Here is a 27,121-nt window from a genome sequence, read left to right on the forward strand (position 1 = left end):
TTACGTCTCGTTGTTACGTCTCGTTGTTACGTCTCGTTGTTGTTACGTCTCGTTGTTACGTCTCGTTGTTACGTCTCGTTGTTACGTCTCGTTGTTGTTACGTCTCGTTGTTACGTCTCGTTGTTACGTCTCGTTGTTACGTCTCGTTGTTGTTACGTCTCGTTGTTGTTACGTCTCGTTTAGTACAAACATTACCTCTTTTATAACCTTAGCAAAGTAGTTCTATTACATAAACCTATGCGGCTGATATGAATCGTGTATAGAACATTTTGTAGAAAAATGAATGCACTTTTGTGGCAACTTCCATCATGCCTGACTTCCTCCTCCTGCTCCTCCTCCTCCTCCTCTTTTCCTCAGAGTCTCCCTTGTTATTTCTCTGGCTTCCTATCATCTCGTCCTAATCTTTAATCTGCTCTCCTGGTGGTGGACATCATAGAGGAAGATGGTTTGTCCTCTACTCATCTCCTGCCCTCCCGCCTCTTCTCATCTTTCATTTATTTTTTTAAAGATATTATAAGAGTCTCAATTCTCCTTTCTGGTTTTCTGACCTCCACTTTCTATTCTCTGTTGGCCCGTTAATTTAGAGAAAAAAAGACATTTTACTCTCTGTTCTCTTCATTTCACCTCTTTAAAGATTACAAATTATTAATTTTAGTATCGCTCCTGCTGGCATCTTTTTCAGAACCAAAATTATACAAATTGAGCTATCGTGCGTGCGTTAGCTCACGCATGCGGGTGGAACACATTTGTTTTCTCCTGGCGGCTAAAAATGGAAAGTTGTTCATTCCAATCAACAGATGCCAGACACACACACACACACACACACACACACACACACACACACACAGAATATTCTTCTTCTGGGGAAATGGATCTGCGTCGGCGGAGACGTCGCTTTCGGGCCAAATTGACCCTGTTGTCAAGTCTCGCCTCTCCTCCGCGCTCCCTGGTTACGGTTGCTAAGTGGGACAAACAATAGCTTCAGAGAGTTTCCATTGAGAACACCTATTCCTATTCGTCCTCTTTCCGCTCGTCCTTTAAGGAAAGGTGCTTTTAGTGTCTCGGGGAGAATATTAACATCCAGGTGAGAACCCGGTGATGTTATTTCTCCCATCAGACCAAAAAACCCTACAAGTCGATCATGTGACTCCGTTGTCTGTCCAAACATTGAAAGAAAACAACAAAGAGCTTTAATGAAGGCCAGTCACAGTCAGCTCCACCCGGCGTCATCACAAAGACATTATTCATGTGGTTCTGCGTGAAAAACCAAATGTTCAGACTGCAGCGAGTCCAAATGATGAGCTATGAGCCACTGAGTAATATTCCAAAATGTCCCATCAAAGCCGGCGCGGGAATAAAACAATAGTTTATAAGATGCTGCAAACACACGACAATGTGAAACTTTTCTATTTTCTATTTTCATTGTTTCATGTGAGCGGGCCGTTGAGGGTGTGTGTGGATAAATGTAATTATACCCAAATTCAGACCAAATTATTATAAAGTATGAAGCCATAACCTTCTAGTGGCTGAAAAGGAACATTTCTGATTCACCCCCCAAAAATGTTACGATACTTTTGATTAACAATGAAATAAATATATAACTTTTAACAATAAATTTGACTGCAGAAAAAAAGGGAGAAAATAGTGATTTCAAATACCGTTTGATAAAAAGACACATAGAACAACGAGTTGACAACATGGGCACTGAGCTGATGGAACACACACACACACACACACACACACACACACACACACACACACCACACACACACACACACACACGGTCTCAGGGGACTTTTCCATATGAACCAAACGACTCACAAACCGGCGATGAAGGAACGTTAATCAGGACCGAAAATAACTCTCTTGATCATCTTCCATCAGAAGGCCGACGCGACGCAGCGACTTGACAGAATGAATGTAAGTTGACACCGACCCAGTTGTGTCAACAACACACACATGCGCGCACACACACACGCACACACACACAAAAAAGAAAGAAAGAAAATGCAATAAAAAAAAGGAGTCGACAGGTAGACATATGTGGGCGTGGCTGGTGACAGGGAGCGCATTAAAATTAGAAATGAGAGGTTGACCTTTGTTAGTTGACCTCAAACCTTCAACTGACTGTTACTGCGGCTTCTAGCTCACTTTACACTGTGATCGTAACTCCACCACAATTATTGCTCGTGTCAATATGTAGGTATATAAATAGACTTAATATTAATGGATATTTTGACTTCTACTACTACTGTCACTGCACTTGTTCGTTGTTGCTATTTGTACTCAAAGCACTACAAATGTTGTAAAAGTGAGAAGAATTGCAACACAAATAATTCTTGTTAATTAGTTCAATTTGTATCAATGAAAGCGTTGAAAAACAAAAAGAGCGCAGACAAAACAAATGATTCTATTCATATTTATTTGAAAACAACAATCCATTTTTTGTCCACTTCTACTGCGATTCCTTGTAGCAACTGGGGGCTCATACATGATATATGTATTAATTCCACAGAACACCATCACAAAAGTTTACCCTTTTATATGCACGTTTACCTTTTTATTTATTTTTTATTTTTTTATTAATAATTTTTTTGTCCTTTTTTCTTTTTGTATCGTTGTCATTTCTATACAATGACTTGTGCTTTGATATCTTTGAAAAGAGAGAGAGAGAGATTTTAAAGACATCGTTGTCGTCATGATAAGTGTACATAACCCAGAGGGAGGATCCCAATAGAAAAAAGTCGTAAGAAGAGGATATACTGGTTCGAATACACACCGATACACGACACAGGTACACACTCACATTGCCGCCGGCCCGACTCCGCCCCCGAAACCGTCACAAAAGAGGCGTGTCGCTGAAATCAAGCTCCGCCTCCTGATTTAAATTTTTTTTTAAGAGCGCTTTGTCGTTACCCCCCCCCCCCCCCCCCCCCCCCCCCCCCCCCCCCCTGCCGGTGAGCAGAGTTATGGCTAAATATTGCTTAGCTACAAAAAGGGGGATGTCCAGGAGAGGAGGAGGAGACGCAGGAGGGTTAAAAAACTATTCATTAAATAAAGAAAGCAGTGCAAGAAAGTCACAACCGTTAAAATGTTTGCATTATTACGATTATCAGTTTTTGGGGGGTTTCGGAGCGAAGAGCATTCCAAAAGTTTGCTGCGAAATGTCTTTTTTTTTAATAATAAAATGAAAACAAAGGACGGATCGGAGCAAAAAGGTCCTAAGAAACAAATAAGGTGCATTTGTCAGAGTGTCCGTGACCCGGAAATAAAGCCATTAAATAAGAGTTTCGGTGGGTTGACGCCTTTAATAAATGTGTGTGTTCATGGTTGGGGGGGGGGGGGGGGGGGGGGGGGGGGACTGAATATTTACATGGACTGGAATGTTTGCGTGTGTGTGTGCGTGTGTGCGTGTGTGTGTGCGTGTGTTTGTGTGCGTGTGTGTGCATGCGTGTGTGCGTGTGTGTGTGCGTGTGTGTGTGTGCGTGCGTATGTGTGTGTGTGCGTGCGCGTGTGTGTGCGTGCGTATGTGTGTGTGTGCGTGCGTGTGTGTGTTTGTTTGTGCGTGTGTGTGTGTGCGTGTGTGTGCGTGCGTGTGTGCATGCGTGTGTGTGTGTGCGTGCGTGTGTGTGCGTGCGTGTGTGTGCGTGCGTGTGTGCGTGCGTGTGCGTGCGTGCATGTGTGTGTGTGTGTGTGTGCGTGTGTGTGTGCAGAATGCCACGGCGCTATGCAGAAGTTCATTCACTTAATGCAGAGATCAAGTCTGTGCGTCGTAAAGAAAATAAAATAAAATAAAAATGAAATAATACCACGAAGAAGTGAGAAAGAAGCAAACGGTCGTTCTGAATGTTTAGTGCAGACGGATAGATAGATTCTATATATGCATGTATTCATATGCTGGCTAAATATTCTGCTAAATCTTACGTCTATGCGTATACACCTCCAAGTAGACACACATATATATAAATGTATATATATATATGAATAGGTCTAACATATAAAGCCATATTACAGTGTACATATCCTCGCCCTAATGTAAGCCATAGCAATAAAAACCTCCATGCTTTACATAGAAAAAGGCATCCACGACATTTAAGAAAAGAAATGTACAATTTATGAAACATGGTAACAATAATAAATAGTATTATAGAATCGCCGCTGTACACCCAAAAAAAAAAAAACAATGCATTTTTTTTTTTTTTTTTTTTTTTTTTAAATTTCACTCATATAAAAATATGTTTTAGTGCAACCGTACGTAATAGTAATATCCATAACTTCACATCGCTCGTCGAGACTTTAAGGTGCCCGAGAGAAGAAAAGAAAAACACGGGAGGGGGGAGGAGGAGGTGTGTGTGTGTGTGTGTGTGGGGGGGGGGGGGGGGGGGGGTGATACGTGATAGTATTGTATTTACATTTAAATGACAGAAAAGGCACACGCGTAGCTGTCAGATTATGTTCTTCTCTTTTCTCTTCCACGTACCGCTTCGCCGGCGCCGTCTTTCACGCTTTTTTATCTTTATTTTATTTATTTGAGCAGGTTTTAATTTGTGGGCGTCGCCGTACACGAGCCAATCAGATGCAGGTCCTCCTGAGGGGGGGGGGGGTGGGGGGGAGGGGGGGGGGAGTCTTTAAATATGAGTGCAGGCGTCATGCCGGCAGCAGTCCGTGTTTCAATATGTTTTTCATGTGTGTGTGTGTGTGTGTGTGTGTGTGTGTGTGAGAGAGTGTGTGTGTGTGTGTGTGTGTGTGTATAAACTGAAGAAGAATATGTGTGTACAAGTGTGCAAAAAGTCATGTTTCTTCTCTCTGTTGCACTTCATCCCTTCCAAATATCCCCAAAAAACGAAAATGAAACCCGACTTTTCTTCTCCTCGTGTCCTCACTAGGACCCTTTCTCCTCCTTGTGTCCTCCCTAGGACCCTTTCGCCTCCTCATGTCCTCCTTAAAGACCCTTTCTCCTCCTTGTGTCCTCACTAGGACCCTTTCTCCTCCTCGTGTCCTCACTAGGACCCTTTCTCCTCCTCGTGTCCTCCTTAAAGACTGTTTCTCCTCCTTGTGACCTCCCTACGACTGTTTCTCCTCCTCGTGTCCTCCCTAGGACCCTTTCTCCTCCTTGTGTCCTCCTTAAAGACTGTTTCTCCTCCTCGTGTCCTCCCTACGACACGTCTCTGCTCCTCTTTGTGCTTTCCGCTCCTCCGTCTCTCTCCAGCTTGAGAGGTTTGGAGGTCGAGGGAGGCGGCAGGGTCTCCCATGCGGGGCTGGGAGGGTGAGGAGAGGAGGAGGAGGAGGAGCAGGAGGAGGAGAGAGAGGGGGAGGCGGGGATCGATGGGTGGTGAGGCCTGACCTCCAGGCCGCTAAAGTGCTGACCCCCGGGACCTTGCGGGGGTGATGGCGGAGGGTGAGGAGAAGGAGGCGAGCGCTGCTGATGTTGAGCGCCGTGGGACGACGACGCGGAGGGAGAGGAAGAAGTTCTGGCTCCTCCTCCTCGCTCCTCCTCCTCGATGCAGAGGGAGGCGATGGCCTTCGTGCAGGTGTAGATGCTCTCCTCCTGCTGCTCCTGCCTCACCCCTCCTCCGTCCCTCTCCTGCGACGAGGGGTGAGGTGAAGTCGACTCCCTCAGCCTCTCGCCGCCTCCTCCTCCTCCTCGAACTCCCCTCTCGGCGAAGGAGGTGACGTGAGGGGAGGCGGCCTCGCTGGCGGTGGAGTCCTCCGATGTGCTCTTCTGCAGCAGCAGGGGGGGCGCGCTCTGCTGCGCCTCCTGCTGGCCCAGAGGGGAGGTGACGCAGGCGGGGCCGGAGTGCACCATCTGGATCCCTCCGACGGGGCTCATCGGGAACGGCGAGCGCACCTGAAGTGAAAATGATGGTTTGAGTCCCATGTTGAGTTCCTTTGAGCTAATATATAATGTGTCTCCTTCTTTTTTTTAAAGTTCTTCATTTAAAATCAAGAATTAAATACATAAAATAGCTAAAAACAAATAAATAAAAAATTAACTGAAATCCAAATTATAAAAATGTATTAATAAAACAAATTATATAGGAAAGCAAATCATATTAAAAAAACACTTCATCGGTCATAAATAAAAAATAAAAAAATATATATATATAAATAAATGAATAAAAGCAATCATATATGAAAGCAAATCAAATTTAAAAAAAATCATTAATGTAATAAATACAAAATACAATTAAGTAATGCAAGAAAAATATTAAAATAAATTAAATTTGAGAATAAAGCACAATATACAGTATACACGGTAGAAATAAACACCTGGAGCTGTGAGTGAAGAGGAAGGTGACTGAACAGGACTTGGTGAGGTGGGCTGGACTGGTTACGCTGGTCCCATTCCCCTGGCGACGGTGAGACCAGACAATGTTCCTGGAAGCACAAGAGGCGGCATCACAAGTATTTTATTCCTCTTTATTCATTAGAATTTGATGTCAAACCCACAAAACACACACACACACACACACACACACACACATTGGACCCCACTTCTTACGATAAACACACTTCTGAGGCTCCGCAATGGAAAACCAAACATTTAGTAACTAAATGAATGAATGGGCCTCCATGAAAAGTGCTCAAAATGACTCGTGCCGGCAGGTTGTTGGTAAGAAGCGCGACGTTGAAACATGAATCTGCCGTTTGGAGGCCGGTCTCACGCCTTATTGAACGCCGGGGTTTGAAGTATTGAAGCGGCTCTTAAGAAGAAAAACAGCCGCGTTATTAACCACGCCAGCGCCGGCCAAGATCCCATTACCCAGCAGCCCTATCTTCAATCATCCCTCTCTCTAGCGCTCAGGCTACCTGACTCGCCCTTTATTCCCTCATCTTCTCTGAATGCTTCTGCTCCGCCTGCCAGACGCTTTCCTTCTCTTCTTCTTCTTCTTTCTTTTTTTCTTCTTCTCTCTCTTCTCTATTCCCCTTTTTCCCACATTTCTGCTCCAGGTTGACCACAACGGTGTCAGAAAGTTTACTAAATCACACTTAAGCACCTAAATGTTATATGAAGTGGAAACTGAGAGAACTCCATCCCGGCTAACAGAGACTCACGGTTCACCCAGAAGACACCCTGAAAAGTGTCTTAAAGCTGCATTCTCTCTCCTGACCACCAGGGGGCGACTCCTCTGGTTGTATAGAAGTCTATGCTTCATGTGTTAAAGCTGCATTCTCTGTCCTGACCACCAGGGGGCAAATCCTCTGGTTGTATAGAAGTCTATGCTTCATGTGTTAAAGCTGCATTCTCTCTTCTGACCACCAGGGGGCGACTCCTCCTGTTGTATAGAAGTCTATCCTTCATGTGTTAAAGCTGCATTCTCTCTACTGACCACCAGTGGGTGACTCCTCTGGTTGTATAGAAGTCTATGCTTCATGTGTTAAAGCTGCATTCTCTCTCCTGACCACCAGGGGGCGACTCCTCTGGTTGTATAGAAGTCTATGCTTCATGTGTTAAAGCTGCATTCTCTCTCCTGACCACCAGGGGGCGACTCCTCTGGTTGTATAGAAGTCTATGCTTCATGTGTTAAAGCTGCATTCTCTCTCCTGACCACCAGGGGGCGACTCCTCTGGTTGTATAGAAGTCTATGCTTCATGTGTTAAAGCTACATTCTCTCTCCTGACCACCAGGGGGCGACTCCTCTGGTTGTATAGAAGTCTATATAAATGACTCTACTTCTCTTGATTTATTCCCTCAGTAAACATTGTAAACATTAGTTTTTGGTCTCAATCTCTAGTTTCAAGTCTTCTTCATTACAGCGTGATGTTCATTTAGTAAATTATGGTCATTTAGAGTCAAACAGACCATAAAGCAGGGTGTGCTTTAGGGGCGGGGCTACAAGGTGATTGACAGGTCTCTACGTCACTCCTCCGCAGTCCAGATATTGTCACTGGTTGCAAAATCCAAGATGGCGACGTCCTAAACGCCAAACTAACGGCTTCATAACATCAGTCCTCAAACCAATAAGTGACGTCACCATGACTGCGTCCACTTTTTAAAGAATGTGCTGTAATATAATCCGACTGCAGAGGAGTTTCTGGTTTTTTTTGTGGACTCTTACCGTCTCCATCTCTGCGCTGGTCCTGCGGCGTCCCAGCTCCGCCGGACCCGACACGCCGCCCTGGTGACCCGTCCTGAGGACCCGCGACGCACTCGGCTGGCTGGTGGTCCCACAGCAAGAAGAAATATCACGATAAGTAAAAACTTTCAAATCTGTCTCTTAAAGGAGCAGTGCGCAGGGTTTAGTGGCATCTAGTGGTGAGGTTGTACATTGCAACTAACTGAACTCCTTTCGTTACTCCTCCCTTTTTCCAAGTGTGTCGGAGAACTACGTCGACCTTCTGGTAGCGTTGCTAGATTTGTCCACTCTGGGCTACCGTAGAAACACAGACCTGCTCCCTATGTACATATAAAAGCCTCCTAAGCCAACAACAACACATTGATTCTTACTTTCAGGTAGTTCAACTCTATTAAAAAAACATAGTTATGAATATTATATTACATTTATGCCAATAAATCCCCCTAAATCCTTTAAAAAAACATTGTTAAGACTTTTGAAATATGCTCTTTTGTTAGTTGTCTTTTCACCAGATTCAAGCGACTTGTTTAAATGGTGAAACCTGGCTTGATATTCTTGTGCATTGAAGATTGAATATATAACCCTGGACTCACCCTTGGTGATGGAGGTGTTGGTGGAGGCCTCGGCGAGGAGAAACAGGCCGGATCATCGCCCGGTGGCGACCTCGCGGCGAGAGGTCGCGCTTGTAGTCCCGCCCCGCCGGAGACGCCGGCCGAGAGAGGGGGGAGAGCAGCGAGAGGTGGCCCCTCCTGGGGGAGAGGTCTCGCCTGTAACCCCCCGACGCCGCCAGGTCACTCTTCGGCGAGAAGTGACGAAGAGGAGAAAGGTCCCGCCGGGGCGACAGGTGTCTGGCGCGCGGCGAGAGGTCGCGGCGCGGGGAAAGGTACCGGCGGGCCGAAGGCGAGGAGGAAGGGGAGATCGGGGACGGGCAGCCGGAGTGGTCCAGCCCCGGCGAGGACAGGCGAGAGGACGGGGAGGAGAGGTCCGGGGACTGGGCGGGGAGGTCATCGTCCATGGAGGAGGAGGAGGAGGAGGCGGGCGGAGCCAGCAGCCCGCCGGCGAGCGCACTGTGCGGGCCTCGCCGGTACTCCGCGTCGCCGGGCGCCGCCTGCGGGGTGATCTGGATGCTCGGCACGGTGGTGAAGTAACCGAACAGCGGAGGCCTGTTGGCGTTGCCCAGGAGGTCGCACGCCGGGTGGCGAGCCGGGTAGGAGGAGGCCACGGCCGTGATGGACATGGAGGGCGGGCCGTAGGGCAGCGGGCTGGTGGAGCGCGAGCGCGTCCTCGGGGTGGAGTCGCCGTCGAAGTCGTCCTCTTCGTCGTCGTCGTCGTCCACCTCGTCGCCGTCGTCCTCGGCGCCGTCCGAGTCGTCGGCGTCGGAGAACTGGTGCTCCGCCATGGAACCCCGGGCCATCTTCTCCGACCTCTGGCCCTCCTCTCCGACATCTATGAGAGGAAGAGGAGGAGGAGGAATGTGAGGTAACAAGACAGAAGAGGAATTGGGAGAAGAAGAGGAAGAAGGAAAGGAAGGAAAAGAGAAAGTAGAGGAAGTGGACAGAGAAAGAAGAGAGAGAAGAAGAAGAGGAAGTGGGACAGGAAGAGGAAGAGGAAGAAAAAAGAAGCAAGAGAGGAAAAAGGAAAGTAGAAGGAGAGTGGGAAGTAAAATATATAGTAGAGAGAAGAAGAAGGAGAGGAAGAACAAACGGAAAAGAGGAGGAAAAGGGAAAGTAAAGGAAGGAAAGGAAGCAAGGAGAAGCAGCAGGGAGCGAACAAAAGAGGGAAGGAGGAGGAGAGACGTGGGGAGGAGAAAAACCCGTTTGGATTAACTCGCGGTCACAGAAAGAAACTCAAACCCACTGCAGCCTCATTCCCAGCAGCTCCAACCAGTGAAATACAAAAACACTCATAAAACATAAAACAACGTCATTTGGGCGGACGGCGTGCAGCCAGCTCGCTGTACGGTAGCTGCAGAGACCAACCGCCACCGCGGCTCACGCATGGACGCCATTATCATAACCGACGGAGAAAGGGGGGGGGGGGGGGGGGGGATGAACAAATTATGGTTATTAGATTTATTTACAGAAACCAGATCCACTCGCGGTCTGTCTCTCGTATTCTTATTCTTTATTTATTCTACGTTTCTACGACTAAGCGAAGAGCTCTCTTTCCCAAAAAACGTGCGCGCGCGTGTGTGTGTGTGTGTGTGTGTGTGTGTGTGTGTGTGTTTGTGTGGGTGTAACAACAAATCATGCCACTGATATCTCTTTGAAATATCTCCAAAAGAATGTTGTGTTTGTGTGTTGTGAAAATGACAATACAATAAAAAACTGCAAGTGTGTGTGTGCGCACATCAATGTAAGTGCGTGCACACACACACACACACACACACACACCTTATTATTGTATATTGTGAGATAAAACGAGTAAAAACGTACTAAACTATTAGATATGATTTTATAAATATCACAGAAACGTAACACAAGATAATATATTTTATAAAAAATAGTAATAATTGTATTCACTATAGTTTAATTTTTGGTGGAAGTGAAGGTTAATTCGGCGACGCAGTAACTCCATAAATCTCCATATTTAACTACCGAATTAAAAGCTTATGTTAAAAGGACACTAATAAGGTTATTACTAACTAACTATTACTTATTTAATTCATCTTACCAAAATTCATTACACAACGTAAAATCTAACGAGTAATACTAATAATAATTCAGTCTATATAAACAAAAGAAAAAACCTTAAACTAATTTGTTTAACTGACGGCTTCATTATAAAAGTTCTGTAAAGATTTACGAGCTCATCCGTTCGGAGTCATCAAGCGACGATTTATTACTCGTGAATATTTCATGGGGAAGGACCCCCCCCCCCCCCCCCCCCCCCCCCAACATATTTTAATAATCAGAACAAATGGTGGAAGGAGGTTTTTTTTTCTGCAGTTGTGTGTGTGTGTGTGTGTGTACACCCGTACATCTATCGTTGTGAGGACCATTGCCTTTTAGACTTTGTGAGGTCCAAAGGCCTGTTTGTAAGTTTGATGGTTCAGGTTAGAATTAGGTTTAAGTTTAGGTTTAATACAAGTGATCACAATGGGAAAAAAGTTAGGATCAAAACAATGCATATACATATACAAAACATTGTTTTTAAATAAAAAGTTTGAATAGGAAGGACTTCCTCCAGGAAGAACCCTTCTGAGGTAAACTGTTGTGCAGTCGCGATGGTTATGGTTAGGATAAAGGGTGAAGGAATGCATTGTGGGGAATGTCCTCACAAAGATAGCACAGGGACGTGTGTGTCGGTCACTTGTGTGTCGGTGTGTTTCCTACCTCCTTCGTCCGCCTCCGTGTCCTCGACAGAAGAAGACATGGAGACTCCCAACTCCAGACACTTCTTCATATGAGCCTTAGATTTCATGTGCTTCGTCAGGTTTCCTACAAAACACACACGCACACACACACGCACACACACGCACACACACGCACACACACACACACACACACACACACACACCGTTTAATGACCTTTCGACTCTTACTGGAAACCGGAGCTTGTTTGGCTACAAGAGTGACAAAGAAAGAGGAAAGGGAAATAGACCTCAAAAGGAAAAATTACTAATTGTATACACATTTTTTTTACTAAAGATCAGATGTTGACAAGTCAGCATATTTAGCATCTGATATGAAGAAACTTCCTCCAGGCAAACAGCAAATAGAGTTTTCCTTCTAAAGGTCTACTTCCTGTTCTACTTCCTGTTCCGAGAGTCAGAACTAAACCTGGAGAAGCAGCGTTCAGGTCTTCTGCTCCACATTTCTGGAACAAGGTCCCTGAAAGCTGAGACCCTCTGAGACCCTCTGAGACCCTCAGAGACCCTCAGAGACCCCTCAGCTCCTTTAAATCCAGATTGAAGACTTTTCTTTTTGCTGTCGCCTTTAATTGAACCAGATCCAAGGATATCAATCAATTTGCATCTCACGACTGCATTTTATTTCTTTAACTGCAACTTTACTTCTTACTTTTGACTGTTTTTACTGTGTAAATGAATGTTCTTAACTGTTTTTAAATCTTCTTTTCTTTTGCATTATGCTTTGATGCTTTTAATGGTTTTTTTGTTGAAGTGTGCTATACAAATAAACTTCCCTTGCTTTAAAAAAGCTGCAAACATCCCCAAAAAAATATGATTTATTTAAAGTTTTACTGGACCATTCTTCCCTGATGAGGAGCAAATGAGTACCAGATGATTCTGAAACAATGACCATTGTAAACCTCACGTTAATTAATCACGAGGCTCACATTCAGACTCTAGCAGTATGAGTGGAGGTTGAGCCCCACCTTTTGTCTTGAAGGCGAAGTTGCAGAACTTGCAGACGTACGGCCGCACGTCGGTGTGCGTGCGGATGTGCTTCTTCAGCATGCTGGGCTTCTTGCAGCGGATGCCGCACTCCTCGCAGATGTATTTCCCTCGACCGCGACCGCGGACGTACACGTATTCCTCGTTGGACTTGTACCTGGAGGAGAGCGAGAGAAACTGAGGATGAATGGAGGTGCGTCTCCTTTTCTTTTATTGCGAAATAGGAATAAAAGGTCGTCTTGTGCTTTGTCCTTTCTATTCTGAATAACTAACTCGCAAAATGTCACTGAGATGTGTTTAAAACAAAAATTGTCCAAATTGTATAGCGGTATTTTTGAAAATCGATAATGCAGATATAGGTTAATATAGTTGGACATGAACCTCCTTCAAAATAAAATCATATGCTTAATGCCAGCAGTCACCAAACTGGTGTCTTACATATAATATATATATAATAATTAAACACAATATAGAAACATATAATATAACAAAAGGGACATTATATAGTAAAAAATAAATGTGTCTCACTCTGCAGGAATTAAGCCAAATACATAGTTTTAGCATTTCAATAGTCCATTTTCTTGTTCCCTATGAGCAGGTATACACACAGATATTATATAAATATGATATATCATCAGACTCAATATTATAGTATGTTTTTTCCAATGTTCCCTTAATCAGTGGTTTTCCTCTTGAAAGCATGTACCCGTACGAGCCTCTAAGAACTATTAAACATCGACCTGGTCATAACCCACACATATAATTCAGCTGCAGCAACGATGTCTTTGTTTCCAGGGATCAGAAGCTAACGGGGCAAACAATGAAGCGTTCCACCTCTCAGTCTTTATGCTGCTCCTTTTCTTCTAAAAACAGATAACCACAGTCCTCCCTCCAGTCCCACTTATTCTTTTACAAGACTTGAACAAAAATATCAGTCAGACATGATTTTCTCTCCCAAAAGAGGCTTTGAGTGAACCGGCGGACCCTTGGCAGCAGGATCAGTGCACGTCTGAAATTACCACCAACCACCAGTCAAATGACGGTGAATTCAGTCTTTTCTCTGCGGAGAGGAATCACATTCAGGTTCCTTTGTGGTGAAAGAGTTTAACTGACTGGTGAAAGTGTCTTGTATTCGGTCTCGTCTGCAGAGGCTGCTGAGCACGAGGTAACGTTCAGGGCCTCATGGATAACGTTCAGGGCCTCATGGATAACGTTCAGGGCCTCATGGATAACGTTCAGGGCCTCATGGATAACGTTCAGGGCCTCATAGGTGACGTTCAGGGCCCCATGGGTAACGTTCAAGGCCTCATATGTAACATTCAGGGCCTCATGGATAACGTTCAGGGCCTCATAGGTAACGTTCAGGGCCTCATGGGTGACGTTCAGGGCCTCATGGGTAGGCCTCATGGGTAACGTTCAGGGCCTCATGGATAACGTTCAGGGCCTCATGGTAACGTTCAGGGCCTCATGGATAACGTTCAGGGCCTCATGGGTAGGCCTCATGGGTAACGTTCAGGGCCTCATGGATAACGTTCAGGGCCTCATGGGTAACGTTCAGGGCCTCATGGGTTACGTTCAGGGCCTCATGGGTAATGTTCAGGGCCTCATGGGTAACGTTCAGGGCCTCATAGGTAACGTTCAGGGCCTCATGAGTAACATTCAGGGCCTCATGGGTAACATTCAGGGCCTCATAGGTAACATTCAGGGCCTCATGGGTAACATTCAGGGCCTCATAGGTAACATTCAGAGCCTCATAGGTAATATTTTTGGCCTCGTGAGTAACGTTCAGGGTCTCATGGGTAACGTTCAGGGCCTCATGGGTAACGTTCAGGGCCTCATGGGTAGGCCTCATGGGTAACGTTCAGGGTCTCATGGGTATCGTTCAGGGCCTTGTGAGTAACGTTCAGGGCCTTGTGTGTAACGTTAGGGCCTCATGGGTAACGTTCAGGGCCTCGTGAGTAACGTTCAGGGCCTCATGGGTAACGTTCAGGGCCTCGTGAGTAACGTTCAGGGCCTCTTAGAGTGGGAAACACCTCCGGACCCGTCTGGGTCGGTTCACACAGCTGATGACAATGAAATATAATTGTTTTGTTTCATTCTGTTTTTATTCACGGTAACACATCATTTGAGCGGATTATTTTCTGCAATTTCTTTCTTCTGCCAGTAAGATTTCAACACCCTTTTTTTGTGTGTTTTTGTGCTTCGGTTCTACTTTTATGCACACTGTTTATGTGAGTGCATGTGTGTGTGTGAGTGCATGTGTGTGTGTGTGTGTGTGTGTGTGTGTCTTTTGTCCTGTTTGCTTTCATCCACTTATTGCTTCTAAAGTATCCTTTGGGGACAAAAGAGAATTACTCCACTGTCTGCTGCATTTAATAACTCCCTGCATGTGTGTGTGTGTGTGTGTGTGTGTGTGTGTGTGTGTGTGTGTTATTGGCTGTACTGTAAGACTATAAGACATTAAGATGGTGTTGGAATGTCTTAAACTACAGCGGTTTTCAGCTTGAACTCCATCTTTCAGCCTTTGTTTTAGAATTCAACGCGGGACAAATTCCATTTGTCATGTGGAAAAGAAGCTCCATGTGACTTGAATAACATCGTAATCAATAACAAGCGATCTTCTTGGTTTAATTACTATCAATCAAATCTTTTTATGGCCTCAACGTTTTGCACCAGATTGCTTCACAACGGCGGAAACACAACATCTCACCACACACCAGGTGTCTACAGGTGAGACCGGGAACAGCTGCGAGTCGCCAGTTAATACCGGTTATCTTTGTGATTCATTTGTTATATTTATCTTTATTTTAAAAATATAGATGAAATGTAAGCGGAGGGTCGAGAAGACAATTAACCTCCCCTCAAACATTTCCTAATTTTTAATATCAGAGTGTGAGTCTTTGGCAAAGAAAGTGGAAGAAGAAAAAGAATAGAACATTAAAAACTAATGGAAAATTAATAATGTGAATAATAACATTTAAATTAAATTAAATTAAATAATAATTAAATTAAATCTATGTGGTACACCACATGTTGTATTGACCGTAGTTGAAGCCATTTATTAATGCATATTGCTCTCTTTCACTCATTAACTAGTTACCTACTTTATACTGTATATATATATATATACATATATATATATCAAACTATAGTGTATTTTATCATGAATCAAATGCAAATCTGCAAAAAGTTGCAAATCTGCAAATTTGTCATACTTCGCAGCTGCTGTTATATAGTTAGAATTATCCTTTCTATATATATTGATGCTAATAAATGATTATTTACATTCTGGTGTAAATGAATCTTTCCAAAATCTTTAAAAAGATGATTTTAACCATGTTAAAAAGTAGCTCAGGTTCTTCCCAAACGCCCAGAATGTTTATTAAAAGTAAGGCGACGTAGAAAGTTGAGCTTCATTTTTCTTTATGTTTATTTTTCTAAGTACAAAAGTAGCTTTAAGACAAACTGCCGTACAAAACAAAACGGTACAAAAAAATATTGTACTTACGTTGTTAAGAAGTTATTATTTGTGTCTTCTGTTACCTCATTTAGAAATAAACTGCAAACTCAAGTTTAACTTTCCTATTTTTAGTCTTTAAAAGTAAATTAATATTATTATCATTCCACTCGGTTTTACCATTAAAAAAACAAGGCCATATTTTGCAGACTTCAGTCATGCTCTGAGGTCATTATCAAGTAAAATAAACTTTAAAACTATGAATATGATGTTATAAGTGAGACACTTAAAACACGTTGAATGAAACATCTCTTTAGCTATACTCCTCTTGATAACCAAAACAAAATAAATAAATACATATGCTGATGTCAGAACAGCTTTCAAAACACGACTAATGAGAGACAGATCCGACAGAGCGAGAATGATGAAAGCCGACATCCAATCACAAGCTTTGAGTCCGCGACGGGTTTACCGGGCTCCAGCTCTTGGCCCGGCTCTCACAGGCACAAATTAAGCCCAAAGAATAGGCTGGAAAGGGATAAGGCATTATTTTGTTCATATATATATATATATATATATATATATATACCTAAGAAGATCTTCAGATTAATCACGCGTGAAACAGTTCACGCAGAGGTCGGCGGATATAAAAAGGAAGCGTTGAGCTCGTCGGAGGCCCTGGAGGTCTTGTTTCTGAGAGGGGAAGAGCAGCGGCGGTGCATCGAGGAGCTCATGTTCAGTCTGAGACCTTCGCTTTTGGTTCCTCTGACTGTCGGTAACTCTGGGTTGAAAAATCGTGAAAAGTTCTGGATACAAATGTTCCTAAGAGAGCAAATACATGCTTGCTCTCCCCCTCGATTGATTGATTCTTTTCTCAGAAAAGCCCCATAATGCACCATTTCACCTTCAACTGGCAATGATAGAAATCCCAGCTCCAAATCACAGTAAAGACTTCACCAATTATCCCTCCACTAAAGGGCTATCTGCGCTCCAGATGTGACTCAAAGTCCTTTTGAGTTATTATGCAGAGAAACCAAACAAGTGACCGAAGTGACAACATCATTTCATGGATCGTGAAGATTGGCGTTGGTGTCGTTCCAAGATTTATATGTGTGATTATTCTTTAAGCAAGGACGTCTTTGTGCGTCTTCCCTTTGATTATTGACTTTTAAGTCTCATTTGGGTTTGAATTATTTAGCAGACAATTTAAATTCCAGCAGTATTCCCAGTCACGAGAAAATAAATAGACGTCGTATAGACTTTCAGTAATAGACTTTCAATCTGCTCTCTTGCTCTTAACCCGCTGGTCTCCAAGGACGGATGAAACCAGCGCTAGAATATTATGTGTGATATGATCTGCTGTTCAGTGCAGGGGCAAACAGCAGGAACTACCTTTTAATGCTCTGTCATTCAGATTTCATGACGGCAAAAATACCATAAAAAACCAGCAAATACATGTCAGTTGCTAGAATACCTTTGATATTACGCAATAGTCACTTTATTGGACCAGAGTTGTTGGACAGTTGTGTGCACGTGCAGGACGTACCCGCCTTCGAAGATCTTAATGCGGGTGGGTTCGTTGGCGGGCTGTTTGACGGAGACTTCCTTCTCCACTTGCTCCTCCTTTGAACGCTCCCACGACACCACTCCCTTCATCTTCCTCCCGAAGTTACCGGCATCAACTGGCATCAGCTCTGGTTTCAGCTGGAGAATAAAAGAAAGCGAGAGGAGAAGAGTACCGTGAAATAACCTTTTTCACACTTCCTGTGCTGGTGTTTCTCTGTATTTGCACCCGTGCATGCACACTCATATGTCTATTTTCTTGATATGTTTGTGTATATTATTACCTGATCAAACCTCAGCTTCCAGGCCACGGACGACACCAGCTTTCCAGAGCTGGGTGGCGACATGGCCGCAGTCGAGTACATGGACTCCGTGTTCCTCCTCTGTTTGGACCTCAGCAGGGCCAGCGCCGCCTTGGTGCTGAGATTCAGAGGATTGGGGTTGTATGAGCTCACACACCACGAGTTGTAGACGGAGCTGTGCGGGGACGTCTGGGTGCTGTTGGGCTTTGTGTAGTTCAGGAAACACCAGCTGACCCGGCTCGTCGTGCGCAGACTCGGGAACTGGAGGAACTGCTGGACTTCGGCCACGTCCGTGAGTAGCAGCGTCTGACCCACTGCTGCAGGCAATACCGCGCTCTGGTTTTCAGCGAGCTGGACCAGCATGCTGACGGGGCTCTTACTGGGCTCATGCGGATCTGTGGCGTCAGTGTCTTCTGCATCGTTGGAGGACGCCATCGACTGGGGACTGGAGCAGCGGTCGGGGACTGAATCGTCCACATCGAGCTCCTCTGGGGAGTCCCGACCCCCTGAAACTGGGGAGCGGTCAGTGACGATCTGGAGAGGAGGAGTGAAGCTCTCGGCCCGGGGAACATCAGAAAGGTGGGGGGCCGAGGACCGGACGGGAATGCTGATCTTGGTGGCAATGGGGAAGTCGCTGAGTGGAGATGAGGACATCCTTTCAGAGTCATCCATGGAGCCCTCGCTCTTCAGACATGCTCGCCGACTTCTGGCCTGCACCTTCTCCGGCTTGTTGCCGCCCTCGGCCCCACTCAGCTCCACCGCACTCATCTCCTGAACAATCTGTCCATACATCCTCTCCTCCTTCACTCTCTTCTGCTGCTTGGTCTCGATGAAGAGCTCCAGAGAGCTGGTGGGGGAAAGCATGCGCTTGCTGCCTCCAACACCAGATCCCGAGGCGTCTGTGGTGGATATGGTGCCGGATGTTAGTGACAATGGGATCCCTGTGTTTAGGTGTTGCTCTGGTAGTGAATCAGGAGCATTCCAGAGTGGGTAGCGCAGTGCTGCAGCATCAGTGTGTCCGAGGAAGTGTGATAGGTTGAAGCCCGCCCCACTTATTCCTCCAGGTGGTTTGCTGACTCTCCCAGCAGCAACCGAAGGAGACATGTTGCTGTTGTCAGCCCCGCCTGGCCTGGCTGAGCCCTGTGCTCCACTGCCATCGGAAGCCACCAGCTGGCTAACACTGGTGTACATAACACTACCATATGACGGCATATGGGTTTGGATCCGCACAGGAACCAGCATACCAGGCAGCGAAGACTGGGAGCCCAGGTTCTGGGTGGCAAAGACCGGTTGGACCTGCTGCAGAAGCATAGATGCAGAGGTGGAACTGGGCAGGGAGTGCTTGGAGGAAAGAGAAGCAAAGTGTTGTTGTTGCTGGGACAGTGGAGAGTTGCGAGGTGAGAAAGAGGCCGGGAACATTTGAGAGCTCGGCTTGTCTGACTTTCCATCATGTGGCTGCTGATCATGAATTTGCTGCAGGGAGTGAAGTGGTTGTTGTTTGTGGAGTGGGTGTCCAGGATGGGAGCCTGGTGATCGGATGTGGAGTTTTTGGAGTTGCTGCTGGGCCTGGAGGGTCAGATGCTGTCTGGGTGTCTGACCGGACTCCTGACTCCAGAACAGACTGGGTTGCTGGTAGGTAAGGAAGGGAGGACCACTCGGGTACTGCTGGATTACTTCCTTATTCATGACCTCGTGACCTTGATATTCTCCCTCGGAGGAAGAGCCCTGGGTCTGCAAGCGATGCTGATGGGACCTATTAAGGAGAAAAGGTTGAATACTAGTATTAGTAATAATATGGAAAATGTATATTGTAATAGTAGAATCAGTTGGAGAAGTTGGCAATTGCAATTGTTAATAGAGTACTGAGCGTAATGGAAAAAAACATTGTTTTTAAATTGTGCTGATCCCATCTTAGTTATATAAGAAGGGCTATTAGTAATGTTAGGTTGCATAGGGAACCTAACATTACATAGGGAAACCCAGACGTTCTTACCTGCTAAAGAGAGGTTCGTCCTGCAGGCTGTCCTCACTGATACTATGCTGGATGTGATGCTGATAGTGCTGGTGGTGAGATCCTGCAAATATGCATAAAACATAACAATGTTTTGTTTGTATAAAAGTATTTAAAAGTAAAATTCTTCCCTAAAAAAATCAATTCCATATTTGGAGAATGTGGTCCTGGTTTAATGAGTAGAGAAAGACCTCAACACATGTTATCATGATACTGTAATCCAAAAAAAAGAAGGTTTTAGTGCTGTAATGCTAAACTTACCACCAGTGCTACTGCCAACTCTCTTGGTTCTATTGGGTACATCGCTGCTGCTGTGGGGGGATCCTGTTGAGCCAGGCCATGCCCCATGTTCCAGAACCTCCTGTTTGATTGACATCTCAGCACTTCCTGGTTCCTGGATGACTGCCTCTGGATACACACTCAGTGAAGCCTGTAAAACGAATGAAAGTATCAAAGCTGGTCAGTTCTGTGCCACTCACGAAGTACACTATGTACGCCTAAATGTAGGCGCAGTCACAATGCAATGATCAAGTGCCACAACACCAGTTTCTAGTTGTGCCTCAGACCTTACTGAGCCATATTTCCCCTATCATCTATATGAGGGCACACAGTGCTCAAACTAAAAGAACATTAACACCTGTAGTTTCTTTTTCAAGAGTTCCAATTGGAAGTATTTCTTTATTCTGCTACCTGTCGGACAAGATATCCACGCCGGCGATCCTTCATTGCAGAGGCACTGGAGTATATCTCTCCCTGACGGGAGGAGGACAAGCTTCCATAGTCGAAGGATTTGCTGCGCATTTCAGGCAACTCTGTGGGTAGCGTGCACGGTGCCTGCTCCGATGAAGACCTCCTCATCTCTCTCTGCTGGTGGTGGCTGGAATGACCACTGCCAGGTACCGTCAGGAACTCCGACTGCTTAGGTCCACCACCAGATGCCAATGAGTCGTCCTGGTTTAAAACCACCAAGAAGAAGTCAATTTGGACTTATTGGGAACAGGCTGTGTATTACAGGTGATGTAATAATGTACCATAACCATTGTAGTGAACCAATGCAAGCAGTGCATGTTATGAAAACTGTGAGGATACTGCTGGAGGGTTAGCTAAGATACAAAATTAGAATTGGGGTACCTGTTTGGTGGGTGAGGCAGATTTGAGACCTTCGTCTCTGTCAAAGGACATGGAGAAGGATGATGAGTGGGACAGGTTGCTCTCCTGACTGGGGCTGCGAGACAAGCTGGTGCAGGTGGACTCAAAGCTCGATTCCCCCGATGAATGCTCCATATCTGCCAGGCGCAGCCTCTTCTTCTTCGGTGGGAGCTTTTCTGATGGCATCTGGGCGAGTGTGTCACTCCTCTGTGGCAGCTGGAACTCCTCCACATGTTGCGTCAGCTTCTCCGGTTCCTTGTTCATTGGAGCTTCTGTATCTTTGTCGGGCTTGTCCGGCTCCTCCGTCACCCTGATCTCAGGAACTTGGATGTTGGGTTGTCGCACTAGCTTGTGTGGGATGGGATAAGGCTGGCCAGGTGACGCTGCAGCTGACGAAGATGAGAGAGAGGCCAGGTCACTGTCACTTTGCAGCTGCTGCTCCATGCTCTCTGTCCTCAGGAGGGCAGATTCAGGACTCAGCGCATCTTCAAAGATATCTGTGTCTGACTGTTCAGAGTACTGGCTGGATAGAGCTTTATCTGAAGGCTGATATCCTGGCTGCTCAAAGGACTCTGACTTCTCAAAAGAATTTGGCCGGCTGAGGGAGTTGGTGTGCTGGATGACTGATATGACATTCCCAGCTGCCTTCCTGCCCTCAGAGTCAGGAAACAATGCAATGTCCTCAGAGCACATGCTGGTACAGGTATCAAAGCTGTCCGACTGGCTGTGAGCGCTCTGAAGAGAGCCTTTCCCTGTTGGGGTGGCTCTTGACCCATCAAAACTACCTTGTTTAAACTCATAGTCCCCAATCATCTCCACTGAACCACTACAGCTACTGTCACAATGCCCAGGGCTGTCCTCCTCATCCCCAACACTCTTCTCTTTCCTCCTTTTTCTTGTGGCTGTTTCTGACATGCTAGCTTTCGTACCATATGGGCTGTAGGCGATGTGCTCTGGGACTCCTGGGTTGCACTCACCATACTTCATACCCAGGGATGAAGCTAGATTCTTGGGCATGTGTCCATAGCCCTCGGCCTCTCCTACGTGTGCTTCGTTGCCTGAATGTTCAAATGCAGCCTGTCTTCTGAGTCTACGCCCCGGTGGGTAAAAGACATCATCCGACGACATCATCTCATCGAAGGAGTGGCTGCCCCGAATCGCAGAGGGGACACTGAGGTTAGGTGGAGAGGAGTTGGGCATGGAGTTACTCCTAATGAGCGTCCCAGAATCTGATGGAGGCTCCAGAAGCCCTGTACTGCTTTGACAGGGTCCTGTTGGATACTGCTTGGGATCTCCAGAGACTCCTACGTCACCTCTGAAACAGATATGATCCTCAGCTATCTTCCCCATGTCCAGAATAGCACCTGGTTGTTTTAAGCTAGCCAAGCTGGGGTCTGCACCTGCCATGCCCACCGTGATAGACTGCCTGGATCTGGAGTTGGGTCGGTAGTACCAAGTCCGACCAAACATAATCTCTTCGTACGTCTTGACATTAGTATTTGGAGGGCTGATCTGCTGCTCTGCACTCTCAGAGCGGGAAAAGTAGCCAGAGTCTGTGCTGCCTTTGCTGTGAGGACTGAGGAGGTTCAAGGACTGCGACATGACAGATTCAGAGTCCTGACATTTTTTCTCATTCAGCCTCAGGGCCAAACGTTGCTTGATTGTCGGGGCGTCATCCAGTGAATGCGCTCTTCCAGCGTGCGATGCCAACATGTGGTGTGATCCCTTGATGTCATGAAAGGGCGGGCACTCCATCCCTGTGGGGGGGACTCCCCCGAGCTTTGGGACGATAAGAATAGGCACTTTCATAGATCCCACCAGGAGCTCTTCAGCTGAGTCTGCATATGCTGGTTCCACACCACCTACATAGTGAAGAAAATGGAGCATGATACAGAGAAAGGTAAAGCAGAAGTAATTGTACACATAAGAAGATTAGGATTTAGCTTTTTCTTTTTTGCAAAGAAATATAGACATAGAGGCAGGGAATGAGCAGCAGACCATATCAATCTAAATGTAAGATTGTAAACTGGCATTTTTACATTAAAACAATTAACACCAATTGATTTGAGATAATAACGTTATGTACATTCATTTTGTATGGATGTTTCTCAAAATGGGAAAATGACCTGTATTCTTGTCAGCTTCAAAGGGGATCCGCGGTATTGGGCTGTCTTTGTCTGTCAGCATGGTGGAGCCCTCCAGACCTTCCTCATCTGTATCGGTACTCTGCTCTCCATCTGAGTGGACCTCGGCCTCGCCCACTGGAGATGCCTGGTCCATGTCCCCGCTGCGGGCCACGGCTAGCTCTGAAAAAGGTACGAGTCCAGCCTTGATGGCATGAGCGTGGGACTTGCGATGCTTGTAAAGGTTGCTCTTGGTTTTGAAGGAAAAGCCACAGGGTACGCAAGGATATGGCCTCTCTCCAGTATGTGAGCGTATGTGCTTCTTCAAGACGCTGGGCTTGGCACAAGCTCGACCACAGTAGTGACAGATGTACTTACCGGGCTTCTTCGGCTTCTGCTCTTTTTTGCTGTAGCCCTCCTCCGCAGGCTCAGGGCCTGACTGAGAATACTGTCCGAAGGAGCTGGGTAAACTGGGAGACTTCTGGCGGGGAAACCTCCCTGTCCCAGCTCCGTGAGGATGAGCGTGCCCCGGATGTCCAACAGGGTACAAGTCATCCGAGGGCAATTGGCCTACAAATGGCCAGGCATGAGGCTCTAGACCCGGCTGGGGTTTGGCTCCTGAGAGGAAGCGCTCGGTTTGGGGGTGCTGAGGGTACGGTTGGCCGAGCTGGTAGGAGTATCCCCTCGGGAACCCCTGAACAAAGGGCCCTTGCGGGTCTTGAGATGGCGGGCCTCCCATGGCACCAACTGCAGAAGGTCCAGATAGCAGCTTCCCAGAATTCCCTGTAATTGCGTACTTCTGGTGGGGTGCTGATCCCCCCGTGGCACCGCAAGGCAAACTCTCACGTTGTTTTGCCTCCGGGTCAGCAAAAGTGCTTCGTTTGGTGGTAGCAGAGGGCTCGGACGCCCACTTTCTCTGCAGAGACGCTCTCCCCTTCACTGTTTCCTTGTTTAGGCATCTCTGCCCAGCGGCAGCTGATTCACGAGCCTCCATTTTTGTGAACCTCTTCTGTGGGCTAGAAGAGGGAGGGGGTGGTGGGGGAGTTGGGAAGGTGGGTTCTGGAGGGTTACAAGGTCCCTAAGCTACCGGGCATGATAGCTGAACCTTTGACGGCTGCCGAGAAGTTCACAGGAACAGGGAGTATCCATCCATCGCTGAAATGGAGTAATTGTAAAGCCAGGCTGGAAACAGGAATCAGGAAGTGGAAATGAAAGAGGAGGTTTAGTGGATAACATCAGAAATGTTTCTCTCCTTTTGCCATTTTGCAAACACTAATGTTGCTGTGTGTTGTTTTTCTGTGCAATTCATCTAAAGACAGAAGAATCCTTGAGTGATCTGGGGAGGACACACAAAGAAGAACCATGTTGGGCTCGTGGAGTTAACAGTGTATTTAACAGCTGCAGAATGTCGAGATTAACACAATATACGGAATGTTATCAAACGGTGGATACTAACTTTTCTTTCGGAAAAAGTGCTTGAAGATCCTCTTTCTTCTTCAAAAGTCATCCGGGTTTTCTCATGCCAAGACCTGCAACAAAACGAAAAGAGAGAAAAAGCCAATTAGTTTTGTCATCAAATATTATTCATTTATAAAAAAAACAGAGAAAACCTACGGCCTGACGTCTCCCTCTCACCATGAGTTGGTTTTGTGTACAATACGATGTAACATTCTGGCTGCTGAGTGCAACGAAACACAATATACTTGTACACAGAAAGGACTCATTAAGTTGTCAAGTGCACGCCTGATGTGCAAATGTAAATGTCATTGATTGCTCAGTTAGTTTCTTCACACTGGAATCCATCTGTGCTTTTTCCACCCCTTTTTTTCTCCTCCTCCCTCCCTCCCTCGTCCCTCCACTCAGTGAGTCACTGATGCAATGCAAGCCCACGCTGTTCCTAAAAAGACACAAAGGCTTATAAATAGCGGCGTGGAAGTGACGTCGGAGTGTCATAATGTGTGTAGGCGTCCAGAAAGGCCAAGTCGAAGAGCAGCGAGCACCTTTCCTTCCTCTCGAGGTGTCGTAGTTTGATCTAACTCGGTATGCAATCGTTAAAAACAGGAGAACACACTCAGGCACACAGAGAAACAAAGAGAGAGACACACACACACACACACACACACACACACACACACAGAGAGACAGTACTCGCATGCATTGCAACTGCACTGCAAACACTGCAGTCAACGCAGTTTATATGTCTGTGTTTCCATTGTTTAACGTTTCTCAACCACACAAACACCTGACTGCAGAGTTGCGGAGCACACACACACACACACAAACACACACACACGCACACACAGACAACACACCCACACACGGCTGCTGAAGTTGCATTTTCACTTTGTATTTCCTCATCTCAGGGTTTTGACCACCTCTCACGCATTCTGATTGCGACACGCACGCACACACACACACACTCACACACACACACACACACACACATACTCACACACACTCACACACACACACACACACACACACACACACACACACACACACAGTGTGGCCTCAGTGCTGTTAAGCAGGCCTCAATGACGTGAGTGTCTCGGGGCCCAACTTGAGATCTATAAATAGCAATAGAGGAAAACATGCTGTATTCTTAGCAGCCGGAATGTTAACTTTGGACTACCTTGTGTTTTTCACACGCAACCCCGTACACACTCACACACACACCCACACACACACACACACACACACACACACACACACACACAAACACACAGCAGAAACATTAGCTCAGACCTCGGCCATATTTTTATGTTTTCCATGGTGTTAAGAGAGCAAGAATGCGCTCTGGAACCCAAAGGACTGTTAGAATCGATGGCAAACGCGGGGTGATTGGTTAGCGTGAGGGTCAGCTGACAGAGCTACAGAAATATGTATCCAGCGGGATGACTTGAGGGTAACGTCGGTTCTAACAAGGCTGTGTGTTTCACTTAGAGGGTGATGCACGCCAGTGTCACAGCATCATGGGTTATGTGTCATTCAACGCCTGCAGCGCCGCTTCTGGTGCGCCGCACGGTCAGAAGAAGAAATGGTGACGGTACGGTAGCCGGCGTGGGACAAAAAAAGGTGGGGGAGCAGATAAGTGTTACGCTGCATTCACATGGAATCAGGAAACACCTGCAACACACGTTTGATGACATGTTGCGGAGGTGATGGAACAAAATATATCATATTGAATTAGGATTCAGGCGATGCTGGGAGGGGTAACTCACACATTTTGGCGTTCATAACAGGTGCAGCGGGAAGAATGTTTTTGGGTTCTCTCCAGACGGCAACCGTTGGTTCTGCCGAGTGATGCACATAATGTCCACCAGGGGGCGACTCCTCTGGTTGTATAGAAGTCTATGCTTCATGTGTTAAAGCTGCATTCTCTCTCCCGACCACCAGGGGGCGACTCCTCTGGTTGTATAGAAGTCTATGCTTCATGTGTTAAAGCTGCATTCTCTCTCCTGACCACCAGGGGGCGATTCCTCTGGTTGTATAGAAGTCTATATAAATGACTCTACTTCTCTTGATGTATTCCCTCAGTAAACATTGTAAACATTAGTTTTTGGTCTCAATCTCTAGTTTCAAGTCTTCTTCAATACAGCGTGATGTTCATTTAGTAAATTATGGTCATTTAGAGTCAAACAGACCATAATGCTTTAGGGCGGGGCTATAAGGTGATTGACAGGTCCACACCAGATACGTATACTATCTCTACGTCACTCCTCCACAGTCCAGATATGGTCACTTCCTGTTCACCGGTTGTAAAAAAAAACAACTATTTGGCGACAGCAGGAACTCCAAGATGTCGCGGTTCAGAACATCGGTGCCCAAACCAACGGGTGACGTCACCATGACGACGTCCACACAGTCTCCGGTTCCCTCTGACGGCCATGCAGACACTAAGTATGACGGCCGTTTCCCAGTTTGAAGCGTGGCAAACGACTCGACTGCAATACTAACCATCCCATTCTTTGTAGTTCAGATGCAATAAATTCGCCCCGACGTGATCAAACGAATTTGAAAATAGATATTTTTCACACTCTCAAGATGACTTTCGTGACCAACCTGAGAGCTAAATATATAA

General features: G+C 46.1%; 1 protein-coding gene across 9 annotated transcripts in view; it reads right to left on the minus strand.

Moving 5' to 3' along the window:
- Positions 1 to 4,599: 4,599 nt before the first annotated feature.
- The window catches only part of hivep2a (HIVEP zinc finger 2a), a 92,873-nt gene continuing 70,351 nt past the window's right edge, over positions 4,600 to 27,121 (minus strand). For 4 of the 9 annotated variants that reach the window (XM_034528208.1, XM_034528207.1, XM_034528205.1 and 1 more), the window contains 14 exons: positions 24,497 to 24,569; positions 23,044 to 24,376; positions 20,900 to 22,779; positions 20,459 to 20,719; positions 20,030 to 20,198; positions 19,751 to 19,832; positions 17,740 to 19,510; positions 17,439 to 17,596; positions 12,417 to 12,592; positions 11,414 to 11,518; positions 8,672 to 9,524; positions 8,061 to 8,160; positions 6,271 to 6,378; positions 5,156 to 5,848 (listed from right to left, as the gene is read on the minus strand). In XM_034528208.1, coding sequence (XP_034384099.1) covers positions 5,156 to 5,848; positions 6,271 to 6,378; positions 8,061 to 8,160; positions 8,672 to 9,524; positions 11,414 to 11,518; positions 12,417 to 12,592; positions 17,439 to 17,596; positions 17,740 to 19,510; positions 19,751 to 19,832; positions 20,030 to 20,198; positions 20,459 to 20,719; positions 20,900 to 22,779; positions 23,044 to 24,034 — 7,347 coding nt within the window. In that variant the 5' untranslated portion in view covers positions 24,035 to 24,376; positions 24,497 to 24,569. Of the gene's footprint in view, positions 5,849 to 6,270; positions 6,379 to 8,060; positions 8,161 to 8,671; positions 9,525 to 11,413; positions 11,519 to 12,416; positions 12,593 to 17,438; positions 17,597 to 17,739; positions 19,511 to 19,750; positions 19,833 to 20,029; positions 20,199 to 20,458; positions 20,720 to 20,899; positions 22,780 to 23,043; positions 24,377 to 24,496; positions 24,570 to 24,654; positions 24,877 to 26,261; positions 26,347 to 27,121 lie in introns of those variants that run through there. The other 5 variants (XM_034528214.1, XM_034528212.1, XM_034528211.1 and 2 more) reach the window with 5 other exon arrangements.

Source organism: Cyclopterus lumpus, chromosome 24, assembly GCF_009769545.1.
Source record: "Cyclopterus lumpus isolate fCycLum1 chromosome 24, fCycLum1.pri, whole genome shotgun sequence".
Classification (NCBI taxonomy): Eukaryota; Metazoa; Chordata; class Actinopteri; order Perciformes; family Cyclopteridae; genus Cyclopterus; species Cyclopterus lumpus.